This window comes from Leucopleurus acutus (assembly GCF_964270905.1).
Source record: "Leucopleurus acutus genome assembly, chromosome: 2".
Lineage (NCBI taxonomy): Eukaryota > Metazoa > Chordata > Mammalia > Artiodactyla > Delphinidae > Leucopleurus > Leucopleurus acutus.
In genome coordinates, this window is record NC_139143.1 from 175,972,148 (window position 1) to 175,996,973 (window position 24,826).

A 24,826-nucleotide genomic window follows, 5' to 3' on the forward strand; every position below is an offset into this window, starting at 1 on the left:
GCCCAGGATCCAACCCTGAGGGCCCAGAGAGGACCCCTGGCCCCTCCCTACCTTGGCTGGGGAGGCACAGGATTCTGGGAGTGAAATAGAAAATAAAGCCACAGGCATAATATCCCATGCTGGTGAGTATGTAGGGAAACAGACACTCTCAAAGACTGCTGCCAGGAGGGTAATTCAGCCCAGCCTTTCTGGATGGTAATCTGGCAATGTGCATCAAAAGCTCAAAAAAAGCACATACCCTTTGACCCTACAATTCCATGCCTGGAGACATATCCTACACAGATGCCAGCAGCAGTGCAAAAAGGCAGAGGGACAATGAAGTCCATGCCAGCATTTAAGATAGTGAAAAACTGCAAGCAATCTACACGCGGATCACCAGAGAACTGGTAAATAAACTATGGTACGTCTATCTATTATGGAATTCTAAGAGCCTTCCCAAATGATGATCCAACATGACATGGAAAAATGCCCACAAAATATTAATAAGTCAAAAATCCACATGTATTCTCAGAAGGAATCTATTTTTTCTTTTTAAAAAGATCAATATGTTTAAATACATCTAAATACACCTAGAAGGATCCACACCCGTCTGTTAACAGTGGTTACTCTCCGTGTGATTTTAATTTTCTCCTTTTGGCTTATCCGTAATTTCTAAAGATTCTACAAATAACCTGTATTGCTTTTGTGATAAGGAAAAGTTACTTTTTCCTCAAAATAAAAAAGCTCATTAGGAGAAAAAAAAAAGTCCACAGGCAAGACAGTGTTTGTAAAAGTCCTTATTTTTCTAACACTTTTCTAGGTATTTTCTCATTTACTCTGCACAGCAGTGCATCTGTTTACTCTGCTCTGCAGATGGGAAAACAAAGACCAGGAGAAGGTCCACTGCTTGCCCAAGGTCACACAGCTAGCAAGAGGCAGGGCTGGGGTTTGAAGAAACAGGTCTCCATGGCCAAGGTCAAGGAGAGGCCATGGGTGGGGGAGAGAGCAGGGCTAGGGGCTGCCAAGCAGGGCAGGGGGAGGAGAGGGAGAGGCTGGGAGGAGAAGCCCGGCAGCTGGGAACTGGGAAGTCTGAGCTGGAGCCAGGGGATCAACATGTGTGTGCAAGCACCTCCCACCCCCTCACCCCCCTAACCCACTGGCTCGCAGTCCCTCTCCCTGTCCAAGCTAAACATGAAAAATCCCATTACACCCCAATAGCATCACGGCAATCACGCTCACTGTGGAACCGCCTCTGGATCCGTTATAGACGCACGTCTGCCGTGGGGAGAGAGGAGGTCCGGGTCCCCAGCGGTTGCTGGGCTGGGGGCTCCCTCTGATGGGCAGGGAGTAGCAAGTAGGGGCTTCACTAGGGAAGGAGAGACCAAGGGGCACAGGGATATGGAGACAAACTTGGAGAAACTGAGGCAGGGACACATTCACAGTAAATCCCATAAACATCTGGAAAGAGTCAGGCAAACAGACTCAGGGCTTGGGTGGGAGCAGCTGCTGCAGAGGAGGAATTCCAAGGCCTCCCCTGCCCCCCCCCGCCCCCCACCAGCAAATCAGCTGGTGGCAAGCCCCAGTGGGAACTGTGATCCTGAGGAGGCTGGGGACTGGGGTAAGGGAAGGGGGCAGAGTTCTTCTGAAGGAAGTCCCAGGAGTCTCCCACCTGTGTCTGTGTGGCCAGTGCAGGCCCAGATTAGGCACTCAATGAATGAAGAGGAGAAAGTCATACCCCAGCTCTGCACCCACTAGGGCCTTGGACACCCACCAAACATGCCCTATACTGTCACACCTTGGGTCTTTATTCATGCAGTTTCTCGACCTACAATTCCTCCCCTCCCTTCACCCATCCACATCCCACTCACTCTTTAAGGCCTAATTCAAATGCCACCTCCTCCTTGAAGCCCTCCCAGATGCCCAGTTGGTAAAGCTGCCTTCTTCCTCATATTCTCAAAGTGCTTTGCCTGGATAGACTTCATTTCTGGAAGGACCATGCTCTGCCTTATTCCCTTGTGTCTGAATGCTCTGCTTGCCCACGAGCCACTTGAAGCCAAACTGTGACTTCTCAGGAGCTCTCCTCCAGCCATCCCAGGACAGCCTCAGTCAGCTCAAATGACACCTCTTCCAAGAAGCCTTCCTTGAACCACCTGGCTAAAGCAGATCCTCCTTTTGATCTCTTTTGTTGTACCCTATATTTTTCTTTTCACTCCTCACAGTTTATAACTATTTTATTTATTTGTTTATTAACTTTACTTCCTCCATCTTCCCCCATCCACCCACCCAGACCCAAACTCTGGGAGGGCAGTGAATGTGTCCCTCTTGGTCACATCTGTGTTCCCTAGCACTGGCATGTGCCTAGCTCAGAGAAGGAACTCAATCAGTATCTGTTAGAGGGCTAAATGCACACAGGGGGTACCCAATACATGTTTGTTGAGGGGCTAATTGGCTTTTCCGAGCCCCTCCCCTCCCCACTGTGCCCTGCACACAACAAACAGGCACGAGAGGAAGTTGGTCTGAATGAGTCAGTTTAGTCCATAGTTTCATGAACCACTCAGTGCACTGGGAACACCCAGTCCATCATTAGCCACCACTGCCCACCCCTGGGATTGCTGCCGTTCCCCACGAGGACTCACCTACTCCCCCCCGCCCCCCACCGTCAAGTTTTCTCTAATCTGTATTTCTCTCAGAAAGCAATGGATTCTTTCCCCATCATGTTATGTTTCAATATTAAATGGATCTTTCCAAACCACACCCTCCCAGAGATTCTGCTAATGTCCCCTCCCACCCTTTAGGGTGGATGCTCCCTGGGGTGGTGGTGGGGCTGGCCTTGAGTCCTGCTTGGTCTGGCCAAGGATGTGTTAACACATTGTGTGTCTGAGCTAATAGTCCTGGTATAGGAATATCAGTGCTGCTTGTTTAAAAATGCTGATTCTTGGCCCTACCTCAGAGGCACAGAACCAGACCTGGGGAAGAGGTCTGCACCAGACCCAGGAATCTGTATTTTAATAAACTTCCCAGCAGACCCTGAGGCACAGTAAAGGCTGAGAATCCCTGAGCTGGAGATGGGGAAAGCACTTTGCCAACCCCCAGATGTGAACAATAATCATCATTCCTACACGCCCTGGGCTGGCGGGGCCAGTGCCTGTGGGACTTTGGCTGAAGCAGCCCCACATCTGGGTGGCTGCACACATGCCACAGCAGCAGCTGGTGTCCTTCTGGCTCCCTGAGCTCATTAATCACACCTTGACTGGCCTCCACTTACATCCAGTAGCCAGCTGGGCTGGGCTGGGCCTCGTCCGGGGGCTGGGGGAAGGGGGGAAGCCAGCGCTGGACACACTCTGCCCCAGCATTACCTCGAACTCCCACCCCTTGCAAGAAGCAGCTCAGACTCTGATTCTGTGACAGGCCACCTCTGCCATGGCCCCAGGGGCCCCACCTCCTGGCATTTACACCCTGTGTAATTCCCTCCCCTGGAGCATGGACTGAATTTGGTGACTCACTTTTAATGAAGACAATACAGCAGAAGTAATGAGATGTCACTTCTGAGATGAGATTATAAAAAGATGTGGCTTCTGTCTTGAGTGCTCTCTCTTTTACGCTCCCTCTCTCGGATCATGTGCTCGGGGGAAGCCACTGCACGTGTGAGAGGCCCACGTGGGAGGGGCTGAGGCCTGCAAACAACCACATGAGGGACTGTGGAAGCAGATCCCTCCCTGGTCAAGCCTTCAGATGAAACTGCAGCCCCAGCCTACAGCCTGCTTGCAACCTCAGGAGAGACCTTGAGCCAAAGGCACCCATCTAAGCCGTGCCTGGTTCCTGACTCTAAGAAACTGAGGTAATAAATGCTTGTTGTTCACTACTGAAGCCCGTGCTCCACAAGAGGAGCCACCGCAATGAGAAGCCCATGCACTGCAACGAAGAGTAGCCCCTGCTCGCCACAACTAGAGAAAGCCCTCGTGCAGCAACGAAGACTCAACACAGCCATAAATAAATAAATAAATAAATACACGCTTGTTGTTCTAAGCTGCTAAATTTTGGGCTAACTTGTTATGCAGCAATAGATAACTAATACACCTCTTCATCTGGGCACCACTCCAGCCACAGTTCTTCTTACATCTCTCCTTGCACCCTTAGCCACAGCCACACCAAACAATTGACCAGTCCCCCTAATGAGGCACACTGATTCATGTCCCCAGGTCTCTGCTGCTGCTGAGCCAACCTCCAGAAGGACTGGGCCACCTGATTAATGTACACCTCTCCCAAGACTCAGCTCCAATGTCACCTCCTCTCTGAAGTCTTCCCTTTTTCTGTGCCCACCTCAGCCTGAGCAGTTCCTATTAAAACAAGTCTAACACATTCCCACCCTTGTTCATTTACAGTCGGTCTCCTCTGCTAGACTGTGAGCTCCTAGAAGGCAAGGCCATAGTTGGATTCTCTTCTATCTTACCTGGTGCTTAGCACAAGGTCTGACACAGAGGAGGTACAGGGTTGACGAGTGAATAACCAATAGGCAATGAGTGCCTGATTCTGTTCCCCATGGCCTGTCTCACCCCTGCCATGTCCCAGGGCTGTGCACTTTCACACTCAAGTAAAGGAAACCAGATTTGTTGTCTTCCCTAAGAAACCAGCCTTTTCTCCCAATGCCCCCATTTCTTTTCCAAGACAATCACAGCCTTGTAAGCCGGAATTCCTGGTTCCCTCTGATTCCTCTCCCTCCTCCCTTTCCAATCTGTCTCCACATCTCATCTGACTCACTGCCAAAACGTCCCTTGACTGCACCCCTCCTCTTCCCCAGCACTGTGGACGCCCAGTCCATGCAGCCATCATCACCTGAGATCACTGCAGCAGCTCCCCCACAGGCCACTGCTCTTGTCTCTTATACACCCACTTATCCTCCCAGGACCCTTAAAATGCTGCCTCAGAGGGCTGGAGGGAGGAGCCATGGGGATGGTGGATGCGACAGAATTTCATAAAGGTGAGGATCATTGCGATTACCCTGGGCTAAGCTTTAACTGGCTCTTCGAGGCCCCTGGGAAAGGTCCAAACTCGCAGCCTGGCACCTGGAACACCCCAGGACCCAATTCCAATTGGGAAGGCAAGAGGAAGTGTGGCACAAGCAGGCTTCAAGTCTCCTATGTCACCACCGTCACCACCATAGCTCCCACTGCAGAGAACCTGTGCCATGCTGGGCTGTATATGTGGCATCTCATTTAGTTAACATTTATTAACCTCTTACTGTATACTAGAAGCCATCAAAAGTGCTTTACATGTCTTAAGGTCTTGAATCCTCACAACTACCCTATGAAAGAGGGTTTCACAACTCGGATCAGGACGTCCAACTAGTAACCGGCAGGGCTGGAATTTGAACCCAGGTCTGTCTACCTTCACGGCCTTCTCACCACCATGCAGTACCTCCTACAAACTTCTTATGTTTACACACCACCTTGGTGACTCTTGGCCATAATCCAATACTACCTGTACTACTGTTTACTTAATATTTTTCTTTAAATTAACTTAAGGGGCACAGTGGTTAAGAGGGTAGTTTGGAATTACATTGCCTGGGTAAGATTCTGTGCTACCTCCACCTATTCACTGTATGAACTGTGCATGAGCTGTGATTTCTTCCTATAAAATGGTACTTTCCTTCATAGGGTTCTCGTGAGGATTAAATGAGTTAGACATGTAAAGTGCTCAGCACACAGTAAGAATGATAATCAGGAGGGCTGGCTCACAGCGGAGCTGCACTTCCCCATCTCTTTGAATTGGAAGTAACCACATCACTTGCCTTGGCCATTGAAACGTGCATAGGAGTGACGTCGGAGCCATTCCGGGGGGGAAGAGTTAGATCCCATATACAATCTGTGACACTTGCTCCTTCCTTCTGCCCTGGTGATCACAACATTCCAAATGGGGGCGTCTCCATCTGCTTGGCTCCCAGAGGGAGGAATCCCAAGCTGACTCACGATGTACAGGTAGCATTAAGTGAGAAATAAACTTTTACTGTTTTGTCACTTCGGCGTGGCCTGGCCTATACTGACTGATACAGCAAAAGCTCAATGAAGGTTCTCTTATAAGTGTTATTTACTATGACTTATACATTTTCTTAAAAAGGAAACCACATCACTTTTGTAAATGAAGAAATGAAGTGTCACCTGGCATCATTACGTAATAATTAAAAGGAGAACCATTTATCCTCAGCTAAAATCAGCCTGCACACCCCCTGTAGTACGTACACACACCACCGTTCAAGAAGTGCTGTTTAATGCCTCCCTCTAAGAAGCTGAACGACGGCTGTAGATTTGGAAACCCTGGCCACAGAGGGCCTCATGGTCAGCTCCAGGCCTCTGTGCTCACCAGCCTCCCCTCCCAGCTGCCAGGTTCAAGTCTGCAGCCAACACCAACTCCACACACTTGCAGGGGCACCTGCCCCGCCGTGGCCCTTACCTCGGCAAACAGTGCCATTCTCCACGGCCTCGAAGCCCGCTTTGCACATGCAGCGCCCGATGGGCACCAGCCACTCGCCGTCCCCGTTACAGTAGAGCTTGATGGGCACGTCCACCTCCTCCGCGTTGGCGATGCAGCTACCCCGGGCAGCCACCAGCGATGTGCTCTCAGCCCCGGACAGAGTCTCCTGGAAGATGGCGCCGTTCTGGATGATGCGGGGGCACTTGCGGTAGAAGACGCGCACGGCGATGAGAGACATGCAGCCGCCATAGTCCTGGAAGGCCAGGTAGAAGCCACTGCGGGACACGGGCCCGAAGCTCCGCACCTCGGTGTTGATCTTCATGACCCGGCCACCGAGGTCCACCTGGGAGAAGCTCTCGTCGGCGGCAATGGTGTCCACCTTCACCCACGGGTTCTCCATCCAGTTGGGGAAGGTCTTGGTGGCCGAGTCGAAATCGGCCTCATAGTAATAGAGATTGAAGGTCTCTTTGCAGGAGCCAGGCACGCTGGGGATGCTGCTGCAGTCACGCACTGAGAACTTCATCTCTACGTGGATGCGGTGGGCGCCACGGCGCCGGATGAACTTGGTCCGTAGCCAGTTGTTCTGGCTCGATTCAAACACATTGCACACCTGGTACGTGCGGATCGTGTTCATGTTCTCATCGTAGCCACTCACCTCTTCCCACTGCGGGTGAAATGCTAGTCAGGTGGGGGAGGTAGGGGCTTAGCCCCAGGGAACACCCTGTCTAAGAGGGGAGGCACAGACTCTTCCCTAGGGAATCCTCCAGTCTGATGGGGGTAGACAGGACACCTACCATCAGGGGCCTCCTAGTCTAATGGGGGAGGCACAGACCCTAGCTAAGGGAGCTTCCAGTCTGATGATGGAGACATGATGCTTACCATCAGAGAACTCTAAGCTGAGCGGCAGACATAGCCTTGGCTCTGAGGAATCCCCCAGTCTATGAGGGAGACATGCCAATCTGATGGGAAGGGCACACACCCTGCTCTTGGTATTGCCCTAGTCAATATGGGAGATGTGACCCTTACCCCCAGGGGTAACTAATCTGATAAAGAAGACGTGGCCCCTGTTCCTGGGAAGCTCCCACCTGGAAGGGAAACCAGGGAGAGGCCCACCCTGTCTGAAAGCAGACAGAGCTTGTGCTTGGGGAGCTACCAGTCTGATGGGGGACACAGGAATTCTGCCTGCCGGGAGCTCCCTGTCTGATCAGGGAGACACAGTCCTTGCCCTTGGGGATTCCCAGTCCAATGGAAGAAGAGCTCTCACCCCCATAACAGGAAGACAAGGCCTTCCCCCATGAGAGCAGCCCTGCTCTGGGGCCTTAAGTGGCTAAGACGGTGCCTGGAGGGACACCTTCCCGCCTTCCCGCCTGGGGTCCGCACTTCGGCGCTTCACTGGGCCCCGGCCTGGGCTCTCACCCAGCTGCGAGTTCCCAAGCCCCCTGGCTGGAAGGGGCGGGGCAGGGCCATGGAAAGTTGGAAATGGAAGGGCACAGGCCACGTTCCCTCCACAGACGCTCACAGGCCAAGCTCACTCGTAGGCTGCGCCTTTGTTCACACTTTTGTGACCCCTCGAGCACCTTTCGTCTCTCTGTCCATCCTCTGGAACCTCTTGCCACGGGCTCTCCCTCCAGCTGCAGTGTTCGCATTCACCGACTCTCGCTTGGGCCCTCGGGGACAACCTGCCTGGACAAGTGTCGGGCACCCCCGGCCCTCTTGGTCTGGTCTCCACAGCGGGACTGAGAGCTTGTTGGGCTCAGCCACCCATCCCCTCCTTCTCCTGTGCCCCCCTTGGTGTTGGGCTGGCTGCGTCTGGGGTAGACCCAACAGCAGGGTGAACCCCACTCACCTATGCTGGGCCAAGGGTGGGTGCTGTAACAGGATCTCATTTCTTTGTCATGATTATCACATGTGGTAAGCAGGGTTATTTCTATTTTAGATGAGGGAGTAGAGACCAGAGAAGCGAGGTCACCTGACCCAGGTCACACAGACCCAGACCCAGACCCAGACCCATGCTTGTCCGCACTGTCTTGAAACATGAGGACCCAACAGTGGCCCAGGAGTCCTGGGTTTTGTCCCAGCTCTGCTAACTTGATGTGTGGCCTTAGGCAAGTCACTGCCCCTCTCTGGGGCTCTATTTCCCCAACTGCCAAACGTGACTTTGGGGGGGGACAGGGGCAAGCGGTGGGAGAGGTGTCACCCTCTTTGTCCTTTTGCCTCCCTCAGATTCTCCAGGCCAAGTCTGCACAGGGCGGGGTGGTGTTTGCCAGCCCAGGGAGGGCTGATGCTGTGAAGGGCAAGCGTGCGTGGGGAAGGCTGAGCTGGCCCAGCCGCTCCTTCAGTGGTGGCTCTGAAGCTCCCTACGTTGCATTTAATTTTTTTTTTTTTTTGTGGCACCATGTGACAAAGTCAGCCCCTTGTTTCAATCACTGCTCTTCTTCGGAACTTAATTAGAGCACTTAATTAGAGCAGTCTGCCTTTCTCCCCTCTCTCTAATTAACATGCAGAGGCCCTGCAGCCTAAACACCCCAAATAATTGCGTCCGGGGGCCCTGCAGCCCAGCCTGGCCTCATTACTGGCAGGGTGGGGATGTGCGCCCAGCCGCCTTCACAGATGGAAAATTGGTGACAAGAAAGAGCCACAGAAAGAGGCCTGACCCTGGGGCCCTGCCTATTGAGAGCACGGACCTGAGGGGGGTGGGGGGACGCAGCTCCTTGGGGTAGCAGCTGAGTCCCAGCGGAGGAGCTGGGATGGGGGGAAGGGAAGGGATGGGCTGTGGGAGCCCAGAGCCCTCCCCAGAGACCAGGGGGATGAGGAGGGAATGATACAAGAACTGACAATGATGACGGTGACAGTTACTATAGCTACCTGTCACTAGGAGCCCACTCTACATCAGGCACCGTGCTAGACACGTTGCAGGAGAACCTCACAACAGTCCTATGAGGAAGACATTATTATCACCATTTTATAGATGAGGAAACTAAAGCTCAGACAGGTTAAGGAACTGGCCCAAAATTACACAGCTGGTGAGTGGCAGAATTGGGACAGAATTTCAGGAGTGTCTGATCCCACAGTCTCTATGTAACTGCTGGGCTGGTTGTTATGGGAAGAAAGAGGAATCTCAAATCGTGCCTCATCTTGTTCTCGGGAAGCTCGCAGCCTCCATGGGCTCAGACCACTGGACCCAAGGCAGTGGGATGATAAGAGCTCAGGAAGGGGGAGCCTAGTGTTACAGGGACCCAGAAAAGGCACCCAGAAGACTCGGTCACAGCCCTGGATGCAAACCTGAGCCCTCATCACTTACTAGCCATAGGGTCCCTGGCAGGTGGCTATAGCTCTCTGAGCCTCAGTTTCCGCACCTGTAAAATGGAGGGGATTCCTCCCCATAGGACTGGAGATGATGTAAAGGTGCTTTGATATAGTACGACACACAGTAGGTGCTCAGGAAATGACAATTCACCTTCCTCATCTATAAAATGGGGGTAGTGCGTGTACCACTTCTCAGCCTCGCTTTTATTTATTTATTTGTTATTTTTTGGCCACGCTGTGTGGCTTGTGGGATCTTCGTTTCCCAACCAGGGATCAAACCCAGGCCCTCGGCAGTGGAAGCGCAGAGTCCTAACCACTGGACCGCCAGGGAATTCCCTCAGCCTCCCGTTTAGAATTCTATGGGATAAAGTCTGAAAGCATCCAGCATGTTGTCATGGTAACTAGCACTCCATCAATGGTAGGGGACCAGCAGGGTGGGGCAATGAGAGGCCACGTCCTGGGACCTGAAGGAGGAGAAGGGGTTGGAATTCGGCGGGGTGGGGGAGGCGGGGCATCTGGGCCCTGCAGCAGAACCCGAGGTATCCTGGGAGACCAGGCAGGGTTTGAGGACCACTGACTCACCCCTGACGGAGGATGCACAATCCAGCCCAGCTCCGCCGTCGCTGTGGTTGAGTCCATCAGCGTTTCTGTGGAGACAGCAAAGAGTCATCACTGAGCTGCCTATGAAGCACCGTCAATCACCAAGAACCTACCTCCTGAGGGCCTGCTCTACAGAGCGCTACTTCCATTGCTCCGAACAATCATCTGGATCTAACCCTATAGACTACCCTCCCTTTAGGTCCTGCCTCTCACTCCATAATCCCGCCCACTCACACACTCCAGCCAATCATCTGATTCTATTCCTCTAGACTCCACCCCTTAAGGTCCAACTCCAGCCCTTTCACACAGGATTATGCCCCACCCTCTTAGCTAATCACATCCCTCCAACCTAGGTATTGCCCCTTTGCTCCTTTACTGGTAGGGAAGGGTCTTAGTCTGGGGTCTCCTGGATGGGTTTCAGAGAGTCCTCAGGAAATCTCAAATTTTAACTTCAGACTTAGGGTTCTGTTAGCTTTTCCACTTGCATCAAATTCTCAGAACTGGAATGTTGGCCTTACAGGGGCCTCCCTTGGGTCCCAGCCAAGCCGCATCAGTTATCCCACATTGGCCCTCTGGCCCACACCTCCTGTGAGGGATACCTTTCCCCCTTCTCCAGGAACTTGGGGTTCTCCACTGTGTCCTCAACCCTGGGCCCCCTCCCCTAGGGTTCAGCCAACTCTGCCCCTAGGATAGGGCCCTGGGGATGGAGGGGTGTTAAGGGGTGAGCACTGTGTCCAGTGGGGCCAGACCATCACCTGCCCTCTGGGGGTTCAGGACACTCAGATCAGCTTCTGAACCAGCCAGGCCCCACTTGCCTCCCCTTATTCCAGCAGCTGGAGGAAAAGAACCATACGGCCAATGACAAAGGAGACCCACAGGGCCAGAGAGATCCCCAATCATGCCCAGATCAGGCTCAGCACCCCTCCCTCTACCCCTTTCCTGCCACAGGGGATTCAAAATACTTTTTGAACTGAACTACAATGCACTGAGAAGATTTAAATTGCTCGAGTATTCAATCACCAGATATATCCTGATGCCCATTATGTACCAAGCACTGTACTGGATACCCTGAGGGAAAAAACAGTGACTAGCAAAGCCCTACCATGGAGCAGTTCACAGTCTGCTAGTGGAGATGGGGTAGGAATACAAATAGTTGTGAGAGGGTAGGCGGAGAGACCCAGAGCATCACAGCTGGACCTTCCACACCACCTAGATCAGCGAGAGTGAGCGAGAGGCGTGCTTGCAGCTATGCTTCAATTCTGTGCCCAGGACACATCACTAATCAATCCCCACACTCTGTGGCTACACAATGCTTCTCACCACAGTGCTCCAGGAGACTAACACCCACCATTTGAGATGCTATCCCTGGTCTAGCCTAACTGCCTCATTTTAGAAATAGGGCAACTGAGGCACAGAGAGGGGAAGAGACTTCCTAAAGGTCACACAGGAGTTGGTGGCAGAGTGGGAGGTGGGGGTCTCCTGCTTCCTACCCTATAAACTTCTAGACACTTAGTTTGACGGCCTGGGCTGGATGAACTAGGGCAGAGAGAGTGGGGGCAGGGTACACAGTGTCCAGGCCTCTGTGAAGGTCGAAATGGGAGTAACAAGGTCTTGAACTAGGGCAGGGGAGGTATGGACGGGAGAGTGGGAGAGAAGGAAGCATTCAGCCAGAGGTGACCCCAGTCAGACCTGTGAGCTGACAAGGGAGGATGTGGCAGTGTCCTCATGACCGCCTGTGGCTTGTGTCTGCGGTCACTGTGTCCCTTTGCACTGGGGGCTGGCGAGGAGGGAGGAGGGTGCCAGGGACGGTGGAGTCCAGTGCCAAGGGCATCTTTCTGATGGCAAATTGGAGGGAAGTTGTATTGTGCTGCTTTGGAGCTGAAAAAAAGGGTTCCTTTTCACACTCCGAATGCTACAGATTTTTCCTCCTGGAGAGAACAAGGGCTGAACTTTTAACCTGTTTTCTCTCATCGGCCTCAGCCAGAGACGCGCCAAGCCGGGCTCTCTGCCTGGGCCCGAGGAACAGCTGCTGGGAGCCGTGTGGAACAAGGGAGAGAGGAGACTCTGCTTGGGACCAGAAAGGGGTCGGGCGGGGGAGGCAAGCCGCCAAGCAGGTGGCCCCACCCCTTGGCTGGATTCTTGGGCTGACCCAGAGGCCAAGCACTAGAGGATTCCACAGCCCAGAGAAGGGCCTGTGAACTGACATCCCCATCGCCTGGGTGGAAACTCAGGCCCAGAGTGGGCAAATGACTTGCCGAAAGTCACGCACTAAAGGCTGGTCCTCAAACTCTGGGCTCCCGGGGAGCTCAGGCTTGGGGGTTCCATTGCCCTCCCCCCCTCAGCCTCCCACCACATCTGGAACCAGCAAGGGGAGGATCTCAGAAGGACAGGAAGTCCATGGGCAGGCTGGTTCACAGCAAGAAGGGGCGAAAAGGAGGGTCCAGCTTGCATGTCCCCTGGGAAGGACACAGAAGGCCGGCACCTCCTGGGCTCCCTTCTCACCAAGCTGATCCTGGGCTCTGCCTTGAAGGCTGCCTCTGGGAAAGCTGTTACCCCTGGGGCCGTGGCAGGAGGGAACCCCGGGGTGTTCTCCCTACAACTTCCCCTTGGCCTTTTGCCTTTCCATGTCGACACCTCCCTCCACCCTCTGCAAAAGAGGCAGCTAAGCAGAGCAGATCAACTGGGGTCGGGAGGTCAGACTTCAATTCCAATACCCGCTCTGCCACCCACTTGCCTTGTAACCCAGGACAGGCAACCTTTGTAAGCCTCAGTTTCCTCACCTGGAGAATGGCCATAATACCCTCCGAGGGTGGACAGGAGGACGCAAGGAGACGGAAGGTCTGTTAGCTTGCAGCCCAGCGCAAAGCAGATCGTCAATAAGCGGCAGCTATTCTTTCTTAGACCGAGTGTGGTGCTTTTTGGCCGACCCAGCGCCTGCACACACCCAGCGTTTCCTCTGGGCTCGTTAGGTGGCCCCGCAAGTGAAGGCGAGTCCAAGCAGCTCCCGCCACACCCCAGACCACGCTTGCCAACATCTGACAAACATCAGCCTCTCGCTCAAAGGCCGCGGCCTCTGGGGAGCCCCTCCTGGCCCGTCTGGTGCTGCTTTCCTGGGATGCCCTGGTTTCCTCTTTGTTTCTCTCAAACCAAGCCCCAAAGTCAAACTCAGTTTCCCGGGGAACCTGCGGTCAGTAGTCCTTGCCTCAGGAACCTGGGTGGGTTCAAAAAGCCAAGCCCTGTTTCCATCACCAGCACTTCCCTCCTCCCTGTAACACCCCAGACTTTGCTCCTCTGATCACAAAAACCTACAGAGGGAGAGAACTCATGTTCACTGAGACAGAGACCCTGTCCATTAGGAGCCAGAAACCCTTACCAACATTCTCACAATGATGCCAAGGGATAGTTGATACTGTCCCATTTCACAGATGGGAAAACTGAGGCTTAAAAAGGCTTAGGAACTTGCCCAAGGTCACACAACTATTCCATTCACACGCGGTGCTCCAGCTGCAGATTGTTTGGTACTCTCTCACACACACTGTTCCTTCTGATCTTCTCCCCTTCTACACCTTCTTTACCTGCCCCAAGACCCAGCACAGGGCTTCACACTTAGTAGGTCTTCAGTTGAAGGCTGAAATCCCCTTCCCTCCCCTAAAACTGTACGGCTTGAACACATGCTCCATCAGGACACCATCCATGACTTCAGCTGTTTCCACCTACAGCCTGCACTGTTATTTAATTACAAAATTTCTTCTGACTCTTTTTTTTCTCTTAAGTGCATTTTAAAGAGGAAAAAGGTTATCATTATTACAAATGGTAAACCAATATCACTTGCTATAAAAGGAAGGAAAATAAACATAAGACCATTACAATTAAAAATGTTCGTCTGCAAACTAGCTAACATCATCTCACTTCCTACAGTTTGGGGACCACTAGGCTCCACCAAGCTGCCTGTGAACTGCTGGAAATGTCCCCGTCCCCATCCCCACTGTGACAAAGACAATCCTGTGTGCAGGGGAAGCCACTTTTGTTGTACACAGATGATTGATTAATCACCACATGATGTGACAAAGACCGCAACGGGAATGCGTATGGGGTACTGTGTGTGATGGGAATCGGGTACAGAAGGCGAAGAAAACAAACAATGCAAGGACAGCTTCTTGGAGGAAGTGACATGGATAAAGGCTTGAAGAATGAATTAGAAGGGAGTTAGGAGAGGCTGAGTGGGAAGGTTATGCAAGGCAGAAGGGACAACAGAGGCAAAGGCACGGAGGAGACAACAGCATGGTTTGTGGGGATAGATGTGTGGGGGGGCAGGGAGTGGTGGGAGCTGAGGACTGAGCTGCAGAGTTGGAGCAGGAACTGCCCAGTAAAGGTCAGCGGCTCTCGGAGGCCCCCTTGCTGGACCACACCCACCTGCCCACATCTTTCCCAGCCCCCCTGGTGCCGTCCACACCCCCCATCCTGCCTGACACTGCCCTTCCACTCACCTCTGGGCACCCCCACCCCAGCTAGCCCTGCAAATGTCCAGTTCCCAAGCCCTGGATGCTCTAAGTGACCATTAAAAAATCCCAGTAGAAAGATGAGGAAACTGAGGCTCTGTGGACAAGATGCTTAGCATCCAGCTGAAAGCTGGAACCAGGGCCTCCAGCCACCAGCCCAGAGTGGGAAAACGGTGGGAAAACAGGGTCTGGGCCCTGGGAGCGGCTTTGGCCCTTGCCCCACTGCTCCCGCACCCCCTCTGCTTCCTGGAGACTGCACAGAAGGAAGCAATCAGGAGGCCCCAATTGCACAGGCCGGGGAGGCCCGAAGACCCCTCTGGCTATGTGTGAATGAGCAGTGCACATTTCAGAAATATTTGAGCTAAAAGGGGAGACACAATGAAGTCGTTAGCGTTGGGCCAACAGGAGGGTGGCTTCGCGGGGCTCTGTTTTCAGGCTGGGGTAGGTGGTCGTCCTCTGCTCCCCGACCCACCCCTGGTCAGCTCTGTCTGACCTCCCTCTTGGGTCATACTTCTCTAGGGCCACAGATACTGTTTATCTGCACTAATGACAGTAGGTGAGAGTTCCAAAGACACGAAGAGGAACATTCATTAAACGCCTACCATGTGCTAGGCAATGAGCTGGGCACTCTAAGTATGGCCTCAGGCTCATGGCAACCAGAGGGGTACACACTATTAGCCCCATTTTTCAGATGCGGAAACTGACATCAGAGAAGTGAAGTGGCCTACACGAAGGCTCACAGGCAGGGCTAGGATTTGAACCCACATGTGTCTCATTCTTCCTGTGTTATTTTTAGGAGGCTGCAGCTACAGCCTTAAACACACACACACACACACACACACACACACACACACACACACACGCACCAGGACTTTTTGTATGCTCTCCCTGTATATGGCCCTGTGTAAGGACAGGAGGGGAAAGAGGCGGGAGGGCAGCAGGGGAGTGGGGCAGACTGTCTATGCTAGAACCTTGGTTCTGGCAAGTTCTAGTGTATGACTGCAGGCAAGATCGTCCTCCTCTCTGGGCCTCAGTTTCCCCCATCTGTAAAATGGGTCACGTGAGAATTAAGTGACATCATGTAGGTGAGTCCTGTTGATCTCCAGTCTCCCAGGGCCCTCATTCTGGGGGAGCGCTGTGTCTGTTTCCCTCACCACTGTAACCTTAGCACTGAGAACTGGTTCTGATACACAGTAGATATATTCGGTCTGCACACGGAAGCTGGGTGAGGTTTCTAAAGCCCATGTCTGATCATGTCTTAACTGAGCTTAATGCCCTTCAGAGCTCCCACTGTCAGCGAGATAAAGTGCTAGCTCCTCAACAATGCATTCAAGGCCCCTGCTGGCTGGACCAGCTAATTAACTTCCAGCAGTGTCCAGCCATCCTGAATTTCCTTCTGCTTGCAGAAGCTACTATGTTTCCTTGGGCCTTGGTGACTTGACTGTTCCCAATTTTCCTGCTTGGAATGTCCGGCCCTTCCAGCTTTACAGCCTGGATAACTTCTCTTCCAAAACTTAACTCAAAGGCTCTTTCTTCCTGGCAGCTGTCCCTGAGTTCTCCTGGGTTAAGTAACAAGATCATGGTCATTCAACACACATCTACTCTACCTCCTGTGAGCCAGGCCCTGTGCTGAGTACTGGGGACGCAGAAACAGGTGAGCAGGTCCTTCCCTCAAGGAGCTTCCAGACTAGTGCCTGACGCGTGAACTTTCTACAGGGAGAGGCAGAGTGAAACAGCTGGTCCGGGCCGCGAGCCAGGAGACCCAAGGGAAGAAAGGATTAGCTTTGACCAGGGAATCAGCGAAGGCATCTCAAAGGAGGTGGCATTTGAGCTGGGAGAAGAGGGGAAGGGCATGCCATGTAAAGGGCGTGACAGAATCAAAGGCACGGAGGTATGAAACTTGAGGGGCAGTTTGGGCAACAGTAAAACCTGAGGACGGGGTCTCAATGCAGGGCTCTGGGCTAAGGGTTTGCCATTCATTATCTCATGGCATCGTAACTATTGATAAAGTAAGTACTTTATTGAATCTCCCTTTACAGATGGGAAAACTAAAGTTAGGAGAGATTGTTCAAGGTTTTCATGGCTGGGCAGTGGCGGAGCTGCGTCTGCCTTGCACCAAAGCCCATATTCTTAACCACTGCATCATGCTGGGGTGTCTGTCCCATGGGATGGGAGCAAAATGCTTTGTGGATGGATCTGTTAGCTTGGAATGGGGCCAGACTTGTAGGGCTTCAAATGTGGAGCTAAGGAGTTTGAATCTTGTCCCAAAGATCCAACATGGGGCAATGGGGAGCTATAGAGGGTCCCTGAGGAGAGTAGTGACATGGTCTGTCCTGAGAACACAGTCGATCCTGAAGATGGACAGACACCTCGTAGCTATTCCCTGGGGTCTTTGTCCCAGACTGGCCAGCAGCCCACAGCCCAGGCAGCCCTTCAGCCTGGCACATGACCCAAGCCTCAGATGCTGCTCTGAACCCTTCCCAGCAGCTCTGGCTGCTCCCTGGTGGGGCCAATGAGGCTGAGGTGATTCAAACACAAGCCCGTCTACCCCACCACAGCCTGGTGAGATGCTAGCCACAGCCTGGAGGCCAGACTTGGGCTATCAGTGGCTGGGAGTTGGAGCCTTCTTTCCACAACCCATATTAGAATTCTGAGAGGAGGCCACAGTCAGGAATCAGCAGATAAAGTTCAAGGCCATTGATAAGCTAGGTAATTGGGCGAAGTCACTTCACCTTTCCGGGCCTCAGTCTCTTCCTCTATTAAATGGGGATCACAACATCCTCACTCTGTGTACCTCACAGAGTTGCTCAGAGGATCCAAGGAGGAACTGGGTGCAAAGGTCTTTATAAAATGCAAAGGCTGGGCCATACGAAGGCAACAGTGAAAATCACTAACACTCACAGAGGAAGACAGTGGGCTTCACTCACCCTGTCTCATTGACCTCCCAGAGCAAGTAATCGAGAAACCAAGGCTGGGAGAGATCAAGGACTCCCCCGAGGCCACACAACCAGTAAGGGGCAGGGCAGGATGGGACCTGTTCGGTCTGAGCCCAGAAACTACCAGGTTATGATGCCTCGCAAATGGGAGAGGAAAAAATCAGAGCATTTGTGTACCATGCCCTCAATGCCAGGTCTTGAGCACTCTGCACACCCCGCAAGGCTTGTGCTGTTATCCTCATTGTACAGATGAGAAAACTGAGTTCAGAAAGGCTAAGAGACCTGCCTAAAGACACACGGCCAAAAAGCAGCAAAGCTGGATTTGAACCATCAGCCCAAATGGGTTTCCCGTGGTCTCTCCTCTGAAAACCAGGTGAGGAACAGCGGCTAAGAGGGTCTTGGGGTCACTGGTCCAAAGCAACCAAGTAGGGGGTGGTGATGCCAGAGCAGCCCTGAGAAGGCTATGGGTCTTATAAGGTGAAATCTGCCAAGAGGCAGCCTGGTATTTTTCCGGCACGGCCCCCCTGCTCCGCCCCCAGGCTCACAGAAAGGGGACCCAGCTAATGTAAAATCCTTCTGCCCAACGACTCTCCCAGCACATACCCCTACTTGTCCTCCTGCCGCTCGGAGGCCCTTCTCTGCCTCGGTTGTCTGCCTGGAGCCTGTTCTTGTTTTCTCAGGCCTGGCCGGAGGAGTCCCCACGACGCCGGCTCCTCCACTCTGTCCCCCGCCTGCCCACCGCTGGCCTGGGCAACCGCCAGCGCCGGCCGCCTGGCTGAAACCCAATCCTCCGGGCCAGCCGGGGTGCTCGCTAACAGCAGGCCGCATTGTGCGGCCGGGGCTTTGGGAGAGTTTGGATTCGCTGCTTGGGGACCCACTTAACCTCCGCAAAGGACAGGATGATGGATGGGGGTCTGGGAAGGGGTTGCTTGGGGGGCGGGGGGGGGGTGGTAAATGAACACCAGGGCTTTCTGGGGAAGGGAAAGAAGGGAAGCGGGGACGGGAACGGCCCTGCACACAGAAGAGCTGTCAGTCCTCACGACAACCCTGAGGGATGCCTGTTACTCTTACTGGTCCCATTTTATACAGAAGGAAAATGAAGCTCTGAGAGGTTAGGTGACTTGGCCAAGGTCACACAGCGAGTCAGAAATTGAACTCACTTCTATTGCCCTTGAGTCTTCCTGATACATCAGGCTGCCTTTCACAGCCAGCATTTGTCCAATGCTTTTTAATTTTTTATAAATTTATTTATTTATTTGTATTCATTTTTGGCTGCGTTTGGTCTTCGTTGCGGTGCGCGGGTTTCTCATTGCGGTGGCTTCTCTTGTGGAGCACAGGCTCTAGGCGCGCAGGCTTCAGTAGTTGTGGCACGCAGGCTCAGTAGTTGTGGCTCGCGGGCTCTAGAGCGCAGGCTCAGTAGTTGTGGCGCACGGGCTTAGTTGCTCCACGGCATGTGGGATCTTCCTGGACCAGGGCTCGAGCCCATTTCCCCTGCACTGGCAGGTGGTTTCTTAACCACTGCACCACCAGGGAAGTCCCAATGCTTTTTAATTTTTAAGGCCCTTTTACTTAAATAAATCCATAGACCCTTCCCACCTATTAAGTAGGTAATAAAAATATAGTGATGGCAGCAGGCATTACTGAGCACCTACTGTGTGCCAGGTCTGTGCTGAGCACTTTTTGACTTTATCTCGTGAGACCCTAACAGTGACTGATTAGTTGGGAACATGCATCATAGCCATTTTGGTTTTTTTGGCCACACTGTGCAGCATGAGGGATCTTAGTTCCCCAGCCAGGAATCGAACCCGTGCCCCCTGCAGTGGAAGCATGGAGTCCTAACCACTGGACCACCAGGGAAGTGCCTGTCACAGCCATTTTTTTAAAAAAATGCATTTTATTTATTTTTGATTATGTTGGGTCTTCGTTGCTGCACACGGGCTTTCTCTAGTTGCAGCGAGTGGGGGCTACTCTTCATTGCGGTACGTGGGCTTCTCACTGCAGTGGCTTCTCTTGTTGAGGAGCACGGGCTCTAGGTGCACGGGCTTCAGTAGTTGTGGCATGTGAGCTCAGCAGTTGTGGCTCGCGGGCTCTAGAGCGCAGGCTCAGTAGTTGTGGCACACGGACTTAGTTGCTCCGCGGCACGTGGGATCTTCCCGGACCAGGGAGCAAACCCGTGTCCCTTGCATTGGCAAACCACTGTGCCACCAGGGAAGTCCCCCTTGCCATAGCCATTTTAAAGAAGAGGAGACACACTCAGGTAGGCAGTTACTTCCGGGACCCGCCTCGGGCTGGCTAAGCGAGGCAGGAGCCCAGGCACCCCAGGTGTTTACAGTAGGCACCCCTTCTGAGCAGTTGCTAAATATTTTGCATCTCTCCTCTGCCCCTTGGACAGACCTCCCACTCTGCAGTCCAGCACTCAAGGCGCTCCTCTCCCTGCAACATTCCTCGCCCTTCTGACCTGCCCAGAACACTCATACACATCCTTCAAGACCCATCTCAAATGTCACCCCCTCCTAGAAGCCCTTCCTGATGACCCCAGCACTGGGGTTTCCACAGTCCTATGTGTACCTCTCATTGTCACCCTTGTCACCCTGCCCTGAGACTTTTACTCATCAGCCCAACTGGATTGTGAGTACAACATGGGCAGGGCAGAGTCTGGATCACTGTGATAGCCCCCAGCCTCTGTTAAAGCCACGTACCCCCCACCTCGCCCCGAGCCCCCCACAGCCTACCCAGACATCAAATGCTCTTTTCTGCTTACACCCTCTGGGTGTCTGGATTTTTCCTCCAGGAAATACGGTTACTGTTATCAAGATGGCTCCATATATTATATAATACAAAGCACTTACTTAGTGCCAATGACTGTGCTGTCACTCCTTTGATGCTCGTAACACCCTATGAGATAGAATTATTATTGTCCCCATTTACCTATCCACCCATCATCCATCCAACCATCCATTCATCTATCCACCCTCTCACCTACACCATCCATCTACCATTCCACTCGCCCTATAACCTACCACCCATTCATCTACCTGCCCATATACCAAGCTTCCCACTTAAGTATCCAATCATCAGGCATACATTTCCCCATTAAACCAACTTCCTTTCCTTCCATCACCTCTTGCTCCTTTTCTTCCTATAGATGGGGAAAAATGAGCTTCAGAGAGGTTAAGCAACTTGCCCAACATCACATAGCTAGTAAGCAGCAGATCCAGGAGTTGAACCAGGTACACTTCTTTTTTTTTTGCGGTACGCGGGCCTCTCACTGCTGTGGCCTCTCCCGTTGCGGAGCACAGGCTCTGGACGTGCAGGCTCAGCGGCCATGGCTCACGGGCCCAGCCGCTCCACGGCATGTGGGATCTTCCTGGACCGGGGCACGAACCCATGTCCCCTGCATCGGCAGGCGGACTCTCAACCACTGCACCACCAGGGAAGCCCTCATTTCACTTTAAACTGTCCTGCTGCATGCAGGTTTAATATTATAAGTCACCTCAAATCCTTTTGGATGTGTGTGAAGTATAAATTACAAATCAATAAGACACAGGCCACTCTAAGTCCAAGCTGGGGACTCTCAGGTTGGAGTCAATTAGGAAGGCTGCTGCAAGACCTGCTGGGACTAGATCTCTTTGCCTCACTGGCACTGGTTTCTCCCAGTGAAGGACAATTAACTCAAATCCCAGAACCCAAACCATACCTCTGCTTCTGGGCAAGATGTCGGGCATTTAGCCACGTGTAATTTTACTGTTCATTCATTCACCCACTGACCCACACACCTACTCATCTATCTATCTATCTTTCCAACCATGCAGTCCTTATAACCCTCCATAAACTATCCTGCCATCTACCCACCCAGCCATCTACCTATTTACCCATTTGCATGCCTATCTATTCATTTATCCATCCATCCATCCATCCATCCATCCATCCATCCATCTTCTCTCTGAGCCAACCTCCCACCTGTCCTTTCTCTCTTTTCTTTCATCTATCCACCTGACCATTCATTTACCTGACCATTCATATCACTCGCTCATGTCTAAAAATCTGCCACCTATCTATCTCCTCCCATCTATCCAGACTGCATTTATTGAACACCTACTATGTGCCAGGGCTGTGCTAAATATTGAAAATCAAAAACAGACTGACCTCTAAATGTGCTGCTTTGGGATAAACTCTAAATCCTTAATGGTTCCCACCCCCAATTCCCAAGGACTTCCCAAGTTCCACATTCTACCCCTGAATTTGGCCCCTTGCTCAGGCTGACATCCTGGGTTCTGTCCTGCTGCCTCTGAATCTGGTTTCCCTCTGCCTCCAGATAACGCCCTTCACTTGGGCACCCCCCTTGGCCTGGAGACCTGGCTTCCCCCATCATATCAGGCATGGATGTGGCTGAGGCCCATCGCACCCCACAGAGGACCCAATGAATGAGAACTTGGGCCCAGAACCAGCCTCACCTCCAACTGTGAACCCCTGTTGCACAGTGTGGAAGGGGGATCCCGAGCATAAACAGACATAACCGCATAGCAGAGCAGGGACCCTAACCCTGCCTGGGAGTCAATGGAGACTCCTCAAGTGTGTGACACCTGGCCTGAACCCCAAGGTACTGAGCAGGAGACAGCCAGGCTGGAAGGAGGGAAAGGGAGAACTGAGAGGAGGAAGGGTGTTCTGGGCACAAGGAACAGCTTGTGCAAAGGCTGGGAGGAGAGGACAAGCATGGCCCCTGCAGGGAGCTGCACGAGGGAGGAGGAAGTCCTGGGAGAAAGAGAACTACGGACACCACAAAGAGCCTCGAATGCCAGGCCGAACAGCCAAGACCAGCCCGAGGGCAGCAGGGAGCCATCGAAGGCAGGTGGCCTGATTCAGTCGTCACTGCATTCTCTGGTGTAACCGATCCATTTTATAGATGAGGAAATTGCACCCTTGGGATCAGAGAGGTGCAGAGGGCTGCCCCAGGTCACACAGTTGGTCAGGGGCAGAGCAAAGATTCCATCCCACGTCTGATGGCTCCAAAGCCCTCGCTCATCCTGAAAGCAGCTGCTGTCTCAGAGGAGCCGTTTCCAGAACGCCTGCATCCCTCCTATGCTAATACTCCCCCTCCAGCTCTGCCCCTGTGGCCCTCGGTGGCCGCGTCAGTACGGTGATAGAACTCCCAGGGCGCCATCTCTGATCAGCGAGACTTCGCCTGCTCCCTCTGCCTGGGCTCACTTGCCGGCTGCACCTGGCCCCTCGGGTGATTAAGCAGACACAGCTCCGCTGGGGCGTTTTCTAATGTGCCCCTGTTCCCCATCGTCATCTTCACGATCAGAGTCTCCACATCTTCCTCGTCAGTTACCGTTCATTCCTTACCGTCCCCGACTTCCTGAGGGGCGATGCCAGACAAAGAGGCAGGCGGGCCCAAGAGCTTCTCACTACTGGGGCTCACGACATGACGGCACAGAAGGTTCATGACAGTGGAAGGGCCTGAGAAGGGACAGGACTTGAAATGAAGGGTCCTTAGGGTGGAGAAGACACTAAGGAAAGGGATCTCTGAGTCAGAGGCAGGGAGGAGTCTGGCCAGGAGGTGAGGGAATACGACCCCCACCAGCAGCATCTCCATCACCATGGAGACTGTTTATTGAGCACCTACTCTACGCCAGGCACTGTGCCATGCAAGGGGCATCCAGGAGGGCATCTGAGTTCATCTGAGCCTCCCCTGCCCCTTCCAGGGGCATGCAGTCTCCATTTTGCAGACAAGTAAACTGAGGCTCAGTGAGGACAAGTTAGTGGGCCAAGATCCCCCGCAAGTTGGTGAGGAAGGTAGAGTTTGATTTCTGGGTTGTGTGACCCAACTCCTTTCATGACCCTAAGAAGCCTTTTGGGAGTCCACAGTCTCAGGTGAGGGTTGAAGCAGGTGGTGGGGTTGGGAAGTGGGGGCTTCCATGGCAGCAAGGAATCAGGGAGCAGGCAAGGTCTGCTCTGGAAGCGGGAGGCTGTCCCCAGGGAGGGGGAGTGGACAGGGCACAAGGCCACCTGACACCCAGTCCTGTGCTCTTCCCACCACAACCTGTGGGTGCCTTTGCAGCCCAAGAAGTGTCAGGAGGAGGGCATGGCCGGCCCCAGGAAGTGGGCTGTGACAGCCACATGAACTGCAGTGGGCTTTTCTGGGCTTCCGTGTTGGGAAGGGTGCAGGGGGTGGCAGAGGAGACTTCTTGCCTGTGCGAGAGATCATTCCATGGAGTCACAGAAGGCTTCCAGGGGGCGTCAGCCACAGTCCTGGGAGGGCTGAGCCCTGCTTTCTCACCTGTGATTGTATAGGCCTCCAGGCCAGTGCTGCCCTGGGAAGCTGACCAGGTGCTGATGGGCCGGGCAGCTTCTTCCATCACCTGCCCTGAGGGGACGACCCAGACTGGCCTGACTTGCAAGGCCTTCTGTGGGCTGCCCTGGCCTCTGACTTCCTCCATGCCACGGGGCCAGTCTGTTCACTGTCGGAGCCCATGTCTTCTTGTCTCCACTGTCGAGCCTTTGCTCTTGCCTATACCCCTGCCTGGAACACCTTCTCTGAAAAGACAGGGCCATGGCAGGCAGGCAGAGCAGCAGAAGCGAGGCCCAGGGCAGGAAAGAAGAGTCCCTTAGACATTCTCGACCTCCTTTTGCCTCCTCTACCGGCCCAGGCCTCTTCCGCTGCCCACCTTCTTCACCTGGAAGAGTCCTCTTTACCCTTAAGACTTAGATCAGGCATCTCTTCTTCCAAGAAGCCTTCCCTGACCAACACCACGCCTCCGCTTTCCCAGCCGGGGTTAGATGCCCCTTCTCTGGGCAACAATTTTCCAGAGTGTATCTGATGCCCTTTCCTAACCTGGTGTTTAGATGGGGGCAGGAGTCCTGCACTGTTGGCTGCTGGGTGGAATGTGGTGGCCCCTGGTGTCCAGTGTGTCCAGGAGACAGCTCCCCGCAGACGCAAGGAGAGGCCACGTCAGAAGACAAGCAGGTGGTCTGTGCGAAGACCACAAACACAACGGGCCGGCCCTGCCTCAGAACTGAGCCCAGGAGCAGTCCTCA

General features: G+C 53.3%; 1 protein-coding gene across 4 annotated transcripts in view; it reads right to left on the reverse strand.

The window, feature by feature from the left end:
- Positions 1–24,826, reverse strand: part of EPHB2 (EPH receptor B2) — a gene marked incomplete at both ends in the record, with an annotated part of 186,656 nt that overhangs the window by 111,340 nt on the left and 50,490 nt on the right. For all 4 annotated transcript variants that reach the window (XM_082833330.1, XM_082833333.1, XM_082833332.1 and 1 more), the window contains 2 exons: positions 6,427–7,111; positions 10,336–10,400. In XM_082833330.1, the coding sequence (XP_082689456.1) occupies positions 6,427–7,111; positions 10,336–10,400 (750 nt within the window). The remainder of the gene's footprint in view (positions 1–6,426; positions 7,112–10,335; positions 10,401–24,826) is intronic.